This window comes from Dermatophagoides farinae, chromosome 4 (genome assembly GCF_024713945.1).
Source record: "Dermatophagoides farinae isolate YC_2012a chromosome 4, ASM2471394v1, whole genome shotgun sequence".
NCBI classification, from domain to species: Eukaryota; Metazoa; Arthropoda; class Arachnida; order Sarcoptiformes; family Pyroglyphidae; genus Dermatophagoides; species Dermatophagoides farinae.
In genome coordinates this window covers 6974278-6984752 of record NC_134680.1, presented here as the reverse complement: position 1 = coordinate 6984752, position 10475 = coordinate 6974278, and the positions used below count along the sequence as shown (strand labels likewise).

The 10475-nt window shown below is 31.8% G+C and overlaps 2 protein-coding genes across 3 annotated transcripts in view; both read right to left on the bottom strand.

The window, feature by feature from the left end:
- Positions 1-1105: 1105 nt before the first annotated feature.
- On the bottom strand, positions 1106-7408 carry LOC124500507 (EB domain-containing julius seizure protein). The gene is made up of 5 exons (XM_047064590.2): positions 7181-7408; positions 5091-7105; positions 2427-2642; positions 2016-2115; positions 1106-1750 (listed from the first exon to the last, which is right to left on the bottom strand). Exons 2-5 carry the CDS (start codon positions 5383-5385, stop codon positions 1300-1302), a joined length of 1062 nt encoding a protein of 353 aa, XP_046920546.2. The 5' UTR covers positions 5386-7105; positions 7181-7408; the 3' UTR covers positions 1106-1299.
- A 110-nt stretch (positions 7409-7518) lies between these two features.
- Positions 7519-10475, bottom strand: part of sns (nephrin adhesion molecule sticks and stones) — an 82532-nt gene continuing 79575 nt past the window's right edge. For both annotated transcript variants that reach the window (XM_075730708.1, XM_075730707.1), the window contains exon 21: positions 7519-9659. In XM_075730708.1, the coding sequence (XP_075586823.1) occupies positions 9366-9659 (294 nt within the window). In that variant the 3' untranslated portion in view covers positions 7519-9365. The remainder of the gene's footprint in view (positions 9660-10475) is intronic.

The following is a 10475-nucleotide window of genomic DNA, read 5'->3' as shown; positions in this document are numbered from 1 at the left end:
GATTCTCCATTTGATACAAAATAGAGATACAAAACTACAACAAAAAGTCAAGAAACAGTATTAATTAATAATTTAGCCAATTTTTCACATTTATAGAGCATTTACTGTTCATAGATTTTTTTTCTGTTAATAGATGGCGTCACTTGTATAATTTAAAATCAAATTGCAAAAAAAAAATATCAATAGTTAGAGAAAAAGTAATGGAAAATCATGAATATGACGAACTGATGAACATCATAGTCAAAAAAAAAACAGTTGCTTCTTTAGCTATAGCTCAATGATGATGATAAAGTCATGCCAATTTTGATTGGAGATTAGATCATCATTCTTGTAAACGATGTTTTTTTTGTTTTTGTTTTGAATGCAAGATAATTTTATTTCTCATTTTCTCGTTGTTGGACACAATGATGATGATGATGATGTGACTTTAACAAAAAGAAGAAAAAACCAAATCTTATGATAATGGTTTGGGCAAGAAAAAAAATCGTTTCGAAAACAAATGATTTGATTCTTTTTGTTTTGTTCGTTTCTGAATGCCCGATACAATAACAATGGTGAATTCCAGCCATAACCATCAATTTCGGTCTTGTTTTTGTTTCTCTTTTCTCTTTCTCTCTCTCTATTTTTTCTATGTTTCATTTGCAATTGGAAAAATTTCGATTTGTCGAGATCGAAAGATTGGCTAAAAAAAATATAGAACCAGAATTTCCTTCGAATGGAATGTGAAGAATTTCAAGAAGAAAAACAAAACAAAACAAAAGTAAAGAAACGTTTGCAAAACGACAACGATTCAGACAATGTACACAAAAATGATACCGCATTAGCAATAACAATTCAAAATGAATAGTTAGTTGTGCAGTCAATGTGTGGCCATCCTTTATAAGGAACTTGATCATTATTTTCAAACAAAAAGTTCTTTTGCAAGTAATGCTGATTTTCTCACCTGATATTCGTACATTAACATTTTGATACAAAACTTTTTTCACGATAAAAAACCATAACGATTGAGTCACATGTTGCGTTGCTCCAAGTTGATAGAGATGATGGATAGATGAATTAGAGATGAATAACAGCTAAACACTTTGCTTCACTGGTGATTCAATTGTTGATGGTGAAATTATTTTTAATTTATACTAAAAAAATTTGTGTACGAAGCGAGTTCGAGACAAAAAACTTGGGAAATAAAAAATTTTTCATTCAAATCGTCTCTTAAATACATTTTCATTGATGACAAAAGGTCACCAGAACCTCAAACGACGCTTGAAGCGCCGTCACAAAATCATTTCATTAAAGATCAATTTAAAATACAATTGATAGTGATTCAGATGTCGTCAAATTGTTGTTTCTTCTTTCCTGTTTTTGTTTAACACTGAGATGATTTTGCGATGATGATGATGATGATAAAGTATTGAACGAATTAGCCGAAGTAGGAGTTGCTGTTGCCAATGTTGGTCCAATTATTGTTGGAACGATTGTCGAACCAAGACTATTACGTGCTGAACGACGAATCGATGATGATGATGACGAGGATGTTGGTATTGGTGCCTGTGGCAATGATAATCGTGGATATTTATAATGGCTCAATGAATATATCCGTTGATTCTCTGAACCCGAACATGCCAAATTATTATTAGCTTGTTGTTGTCCGGATAATTGCGATAGTTGAGACAATCGTCTTTCCTGTGCTTTGGCCAATTCTAATTTTTGTGGATTAGCAAATATCGAACGATGAGTATTACGAAAACGAGCCCTATAGATGAATCGATTTTTTTTGTTCAAATAGATCATCATCATGGTATTGAACCCAGATGAAACAAAAACGTAACAAACACAGAAATGGAATTCCATAGTCATCGAATATAAAGTGAAATTCAAAATCGATTTTCATCATTATCATCATAGTCGTTAGTCGTTTGTTTTGTTGTGTACGAAGAATGCATAAAACAAAACAAAAATAGAGAAAAAAAGATAAGATTAGAAATAAAACATACACACACACACTAATCTATACTTACTTGGCAAACAATTGTAGTACAATACAAATAGAGATAAACATTGATATCAATATAATCGATATCGGTAACATTGGCATACGACGAACAAAATCTTTCAATCCTATCGTCGTCATCATCATAATCAGCATCGTTATATTTGAAAATAATGAAAAAAAGAAACAAAAAACAAATGAAGGGAATGAATAAATTATTCAACATATAGTCATTAATGGGTCGATTGCAATTGGTGTATTCATATTCGAACAATCTAGCTATCCAAACATCTATGAATTTGAATATGAATATGAATGTAATTATTAATTGATAATTAAAAATTATGCAAATCTTTTTTCGGTTAGTGTGGGAGGGTCGTTTCGGCATAAATATGAATATCGATTGAATTCGGTGATCGATATTGAAACTGATAATTACCATTATCCCAGAGTGTTTTCTGGTTATTATTTTCGCTATCGTTCAAAGTGGCATGATTTCGCTGTTGACATTGAAGATACGATGATCCAACACAAATACATTGGCTCAATTTCAGGTCACAATAATAATGATATTTATCCATTGATTGATTTTCATCCGCACATTCGCTTTGTTTTGTACAGGTTTTATTCATGTTGAAATTATATTTCCAAGACTCTGAAATGTTTAAAACGAAAACGAAACAAAAAATTAAAGCTTAAAACCAAAACAAACTAATGGCTCTACTTTTTTTTATCTTTCCTTCATTCACATCCATTACTTAAGCTCAAAAAAAACTAAGATAGAAAATTAATACCAAGATAATAGAAAGTGAAATGACATTCTCGTTGAAAAAAATGTCTCAACATTGTTTATTGTACAATGACACTATGTGGTGAATCAAGAATAAATAATTTAAATGTTTTACGAATAGAATCAGGAGAAAATAGAAAAAAAAACACGAAAGAAGAAATAAACGACATTTATTTATTAAACAAAACTAAGTGTGAAAAGATCCAGAATATAACAGCGAAAAAAAGACTAAGATGGATTCGCTGTTTCTAGGTTTTCCTCTCTCTCTCTCTCTCTCCCTGCTGTACTTGAATGAGACGATGGCATCAATTTTCGACGAAAAAACAGAGATATTAGTTGTTGAGTTGAGTTGAGTTTTGAAAATGAAATATATTTTCTTCAAAACGAAATTCTTATTTGAAACTATCTACAATAGGCCTTCAACGAAATGATGACAACAATAGTTTGTCAATATGCCATCTAAGTGGATTTCAAGACAACAACAACAACAGCAACAACGAACACTTTTACAAACATGATAACCACGAAAAAAACACGAATGGGTAACAAATATTTTGCCTTTTTCACCGTACTTGGCAATGATGATGACTTTCATTATGAATTTCCTTTTCATTCATTCATTCATTCATTCATTCTCGCATTCAACAAGGATGCGCTCATAGATTTATACAAGACTAGTAAACAAAAACAACAAAATAATCAGAAATTACAATGAAAAAAAAGTGAAATCTGAAATAATTCTACCATTTAATCATCCAATTCAATTCGATTCAAAAACGATTACACTACAACAAAAAAATACTTGATGAATCGATTTAAAAATCATTACTATTTTCAAATCGAGTCAATTCCCTTTTGCTCGATCGTTTGGTTTTATTTTTTATTTTGTTTGTTGTGTTGTTGAAAAATATCACATTCGATTGAAGATTCCATTAAGGATTGCTAAAAAGTTTTATTTGAATTTGAAAAAAACAACTTCTATTAAAATCCTACAGCTTGTTTCGGATTAAATTCTGCTGTTCTTTTTCCATGTTTTCTTTTTCAATGTTTATATTTCTGCCACCCCATACCATACCATTCATTCAGATTGATTGTGGATGGTTTTTACGTTTCATTTAATCGGAAACGGCTCCCGAAACGAGTGAAATCAGTCGGGACAGAGTTCAAATGTAATAGAAAATTGATGAAAAAACGAAACGAAACAAAACAATCATCAGCGTCATTGAGTATTTTTTGCCTGAACCAAAACGAAACGAAAAAACTTATCAAATTCAACTTTGATATCGAGTGGTTTTAGTGCAATAACTGAATTGTTGTGATCGACATTTTGCTAGGCAGCGAAAAAATAAATTTCGTCAACAAAATTTCGTTATATAAAGCGAAAACTAATGAATAATAAAATTCAAATTAAACAGCTAACAATTTTTTTGAAAAATTTTCGTGAAAAGATCAGAATTAATCAGAACATGTGTGCAACTCAACCCCCTAGTTTGATCGTCATCATACGTTGAAAAAAAAACGTTTAACCAAAACAAACACAAATGTGAGCGTTGAAGCAGAAAAAATCGAGATTTGAATATTTTTGTTTTTTTGTTGCACGCAAATTGACAATCACAGATAACACACAAAGACAAACACTTTGCCATCATCATAATGATCATCATCATTCTCATATTATCAAATCACATGACCATCCAAATGTGACCGATTAATTAATTAATTAATATTAAATAATAATAAATGGATAGATATCAATAACAATATCAATTTAATTATAATTAATTAATTAATTGATGATGAACCAAACAAGTAAAATGATGGTGACAATCATCGTTGTATAATGATGACAATTGTCGAAGAAATAATATTGACATTCATTGTGTGTGTGTGTATTTGGTGCGATAAAAAAGGATGTTTTATTTAAAGAACGAAATTCATTCCCATCACATCACCATCAACTCAACAAAAACATACCAGACACAATTTGTGAACGGAAACTCCTTGCTCGGGAAAAATTGTTTTCATTTCGAATTGAATGCAATTCTCTCATTATGTGTATGTGGGTGGATGGATTTGTTTTCTCGTTATTTACTCTAGGTCTTTCATTCTTTCATTCTTTCAAGCTATTTCTTCTGAACCAAAAATTGTGGCAAACAAAAATGAACCCAGGGAAACGAAATAGAGCGAAGCTCAACAGAAAAAAATGATTGGCATTAAATTAGTTGAAATGGAAAAAGAATTAACGAATGAAATAAAATGAATGAATACGAATGGAAAGTGATCCAAATCAAATTGAACTACATTACGACTTACCGTTCGATTGAGTCAACGAAGATGATGATGATGGTGAATTTGGAAATAACAAAATTGAATGGTTATCATTATTGTGGGTGACAAGTTTTGTCCGATCATCATTTGTTGTCGGTAAATCCAATAATAATGCTGTATCAGCTTCATTGTTTCTTATGAGTGTAGATGATGATAGTGATGCTGTTGGTGGTAATAATAATATCGATGCGGCCATCGATGAATTTCGGTGGTGAAAATGATCATCATAAACAACCATTATAACGACAATGGCGACAATATAATGGCTTATCGTTGCCATTGTGATAATTGTTTTCGAAAAAAACGAAGAAAACGATTTTCCAACGACTTTTATTATTATTACAATGTGATTGCCTTGAAACAATTGTTTTTTCTTCTTTCGTCGATAATAATGATAATGATGAGATAACCGACCGTTATCGGCAATTGATGTTAATAACAATTTATATATAGCAATGATTCATACACAATTAGAATAGGATAGATTCATAAAATGAATAGCAAAACTGTCTATGAAAATATTTGATTCAAAATCAATGATCATTATTAGTAATTCAACGAAACGGTCGATTTTTTCAGTAGACAAAAAAAATTTTACTCTAAATAAAGAGTTGAAATTTCGCATCGAAAAAACAGTGAATATTGAAAAAAGTATCAAATTATCATAGAAACGTCGGAACCAACGAAATGTAGTTTACAACTTGATGCATGATGATACAGACAAACAGATGGCACATACACAATTGAAAATCATTATTTAACTGTAATGTCGAATGAATGGGGGGAAGCGACAAAATTTCGATTCAATTGTTTTCAGTCTTCAATTTCAATTCTTGTAATACGTTTTTGGATGATGGTGATGTGATCGATATTTTTATAAATAAGCATCGATTTCCTGCAATAACAACAACAATCTATAGTTGGTCAAGTTTCATAGTTTTTGTTAGTTCAACTTTTTCTCTGTTTGTTGCGGAATCGGTTTTTCATTTCAATTTTCTCAATTGAAAAAGCAAACTGATCCGATTATATTATATTGAAGTTTTATCCATCGATCCACCGATCGACGATGACTATGGTGGAAATAGGAATTCCAAATATTTTTGTTGTTGTTGTTGTTGTTGTTGCAGGACACAGACACAGAAATATGGAGCAGTTGTGAAAAAAATGGTTGAAATTGAATATAGAAATTTGAACTTGGAATTCATAAAATATCAGCAGATCAATTGGTCAATAGGTGATTTACATTTAGAAAATTTGACATCGAGAAAATGAGAAAATAACGATACAACGATGATGAAATTGATTGTTGTTGCTGTCGTCGATATGTCATCCTGCGATCTTCACTTGTCCTGCACAAATAAGGAAATGAAACATTTCGAATTGCTAGATCTCTGGTTAGATAGATTTAAAAAACACAACCAGACACAAATAGTGAAAAAAATTGAATATGTGGTGATGATGGTTGCCATGACTGGCTTTTGTCAGTTTGATTCATTCATTTTCATTTGTTTTGGCCAAATTGTTATGTCCAAAGCAGTTGGGTGTCAGTCAGTAATAGTGGCGGTATGGAATTGAAATTATTGTTCTCTCATTTCATCAAGCCATCATTCAAATGGATTGGACGTACAACATTTCGTTGATTATTATTAATAACTTTTCCTTCTTTTCATTGAATTCTTGTCACCAGAACAACAACAAAAATAACTTGATAGAAAAAGAATGCAGAGAGAGATAATCAAACAATTGCGTCATCATTGTGTAATGTTTTTGGTTTGGAAGAAGAATCTCAAGGACCAAGTGATGAACGGAGTAGTAATATGCATGATGATTCTGGTTATTATGAATGGTCATTATCAATAATAGCCATGTAGATATGAGTTATAGTCGTATGAACAGAACCAAAAAAAAAACCGAGGAGAAATAACCAAGTTTCTGGAATCGAATGTATGTGGAGACGACAACGACCGCAAAATTTCGATTTTTTTCAGTATTCCTGTTAGCTAATAATAATAACGAAACAAATATAAATTTTGATAACCAGGAACTGTTTGTTTTTTTTGAGAGAGAACATTCACCTTTTGTATCAGTTGCTACAGTCGACGTTGTCAACAAGAATCAGCTAGGCATTCACATAGTAGTAATGCAATCTTTAACTAGATATACTGGTTCCTGGATCGTTTTCGCCAATATTGGTGTAATGTATTCGCTTTTGTTCACCAACAGATAAAATGAAAATTGGTCAATGTCGTCTGTTTATGTTCGACGTTTTCTCGATTTATTCATTCAGATTCATTCTATTTTGAAACGATCAGCGGATCGTGGTTGTATTTGACAGTTATCAATCAATCAGACAGAAAAATAAACGAAAAAAGGTAGCGCCACCTTTTATCCAGGATTAAGATTAAATGATGAGTTAATTTTGAAAAAAATTATTTTATTTTATTGATAAATCAATTTTTTTTATATTCAATCCATTACAAGATTGGCAACATATAGGAAACATGATGAATATTTACAAATATTATACACAAATGAATCAATCAGTAGTGAGTCGAATTGAATTCATCATAAAAATATATAAAATGGCTCTATTGTAAAGATAAAACAATAATTTCGAATCAATCCGGATGATTGACCAATTTGACTGTTGTTGTTTTCAACTGTTGGGAGATGATAATATTTGAGATTTGTTGGTTGGTTCGAATCGATTCATTTCAATATTTCAATATTGTCGGTGTCTGAAGCATAGAGACTGATGAATTTTCATTGTACTAAAAAATGGAATAAAGATTCCAAGAATGAAAATCTTGAAATCAAAATGAGAAAATGAAAAAAGGCCATTGAGATTTGTTTTCAGATTTCTCAGGTTTTTTCATAATTTGATTGCTGATTGATGAATCGGTGGGATAATGTTTATTGTTAGTGTGTGTGTGTGTGTGTGTGTGTGTGTGTGACATTGGTAATATATGTACAAACTAACAGTAGTAGAGTGGTAGTCACATTTTTTGTTTTGATGATTTTATGTAAATGAATGAGGCACATAAAAATTAATATTGGCCATAGAAATAAAAAACTGATGGATCAAAGAAAAGATGTAATGTGTGTGTGTGTGTGTGTGTTTGGGTGGGTGGAAATTTGAATATCAAAAAATGTAATGGATAAAATAAAAAAAAATGACAAAAACGAATATTCATGTCAATTCTGAAAGATGGAAATTGTCGTCGTATCTTTTCTATTATTGACTAGTCTCATTAATTTTTGGTGGACAAAGTATTTGTTTGTATAGACAGTTTGCGACAATTCGTTCCAGAAATAAAAGAAAAAAAACAAGATAAAAAACAACAAGGAAATGGGATGGCAATTCTGTGGAACGAACGAAAAACAAACAAACGAAAAAAATTAAAATCTCTTTTTCGGGCGTCATCTATGTAATGTCGTGTGATTTGAAATGAATCCTCAGAGAGATAGTAAGTGAGTAGGTTTGTCGTTGTTGTGAATAAGGCACATGAAATGGATTTGAAAAAATAAAAAATTCTTTTCAATCATTCCAATCAATTTTCATGCATGTACAATGTTGTAAAATTGTATGAATGGAATGTGAAAATTTTTTAAATTTCAATTGCTGTGACATTGCCATTCCACCAAGTGCATTTTCAGGAAAATTCGTTCGAAAAAATATCTAAATAAGTGGGCGGATGATGGGGTAATAACACTTGGTGGTGGGAGTCTTTTCTTCTTGCTTTCCATGACGAATAAATAAAGCCAACTTAAAGTTTAACAAAGCGCAAAGAAATAATATTTGAATCGACCAAACCGATGGCGGCGGCAAGAAAATTGATTGATTGTAGACTTTCTTTAAAGAGTTAATAATGTGTAAGTGGATCAAAATCAACTTTTTTTCGTTTTTCAAAAAATCTTCTGAATGTATGCTTCCGAGGAAATTGAGAAGCGAGAAATGAAGCGATTCGTTGGTTATGTTGGTTGGCTGTTGGTGTCAAACTTGGCGCCCGAAATATTTTTTCCAAGTTTTCTCTTTTCTCTTAATTTACTTTACTTGATGGAAATTCTGCAACTGTATATTGTGCATGTGATCAAATGTTGTTCGTCGATTACGTTCATAGCGATCATAGCGGTAATGGCCTATCGGTAATTGCAATTCCAAATTTTTGGGTTTGTATTCCTTAGTTATTTTATAACCCGTAATGGGAATAAAACACACACACACACACAAACATATACATCACATGAACAGATTTTATTTTAGACAAGATGGCCAATAGGAGTGATTGGTGGCTCTTCGGTAATGGCCGGCAAAAATGTGGTCATCGATCCACCACTCGTAGCCGTTGCTGCTATTGATGATGATGATGGCAGTGGTGGTGGTTGTTGTTGTTGTTGTTGCAATGTTGATACTGATGATGTTGATGATGGTCCCTGTGGCATTATACTTCGTAATGGCGGAAGTGGTGGAATGAGGCCACCACCACCACCAGCACCAATCGGGCCATTTGATGGCGATATTACCGTTGTTGATGATGGTGGAGAATTCGATGACTGTAAAAAAAACACAAGTTTTAATCAGAGTTGCAAGAATAGAAAGGAAAGGATAAATAATATATAGATACGGTAATTCAGTGCACAGCACAGAGAGAGAAGCAACAAAATAGTAGAAACTGCCCACGGGACCCGAGATTGTACAAAAAAGTATGCTACTTCTGAGTTCATAAGAGAGAGAGAAGAAAGGGCAATTGAAACAAATCAAATATCAGGACATCAAATGCACCCGAACATCAATGTAAACAAATAAAAATGAAGAAATTTAATTTTTTATTTGCTTTTTTCGAAAGGATTTCAAACAACCACCACCAGCAACCCATTATGTTGCCAATCAATGATGTCGATACACTCACATCCTAACGGGTTTCAATCGGTTGCAACTCACCCACAAACATAGGCGAAAATGGCCCAGCAGAGAATTGGGAAAACTGAACATAATTTGCAGACAAAAAAAAAGAAAAATTGCAAGTCAAGCATTTATTCTTTGTCATCAAACCTAACTATAAGAAATAACTTTGGCAAACATTTTTTCTGTTCATTGGAAAATGAAGAAAATTTAACAAAAAAAAACAACAGGGACAAACTTATACTTAGCTACTAAATGGCAAAAGAAAGGAAATCCTGGACAAAAAAAATTGGTTACAAAATGATGACTATTTCTTGGCTGTATACGTGTGTAATAACAATAATGAAACTGGAATAAGAAAAAGCTACAATGTCAATGATCGCGAATCACATAAAATTAGCGAGAATCATCCTTAGGACCAAATAAACAAAAAAATGTTTGAGAATCACTGAATTTTGTGTGTGTGT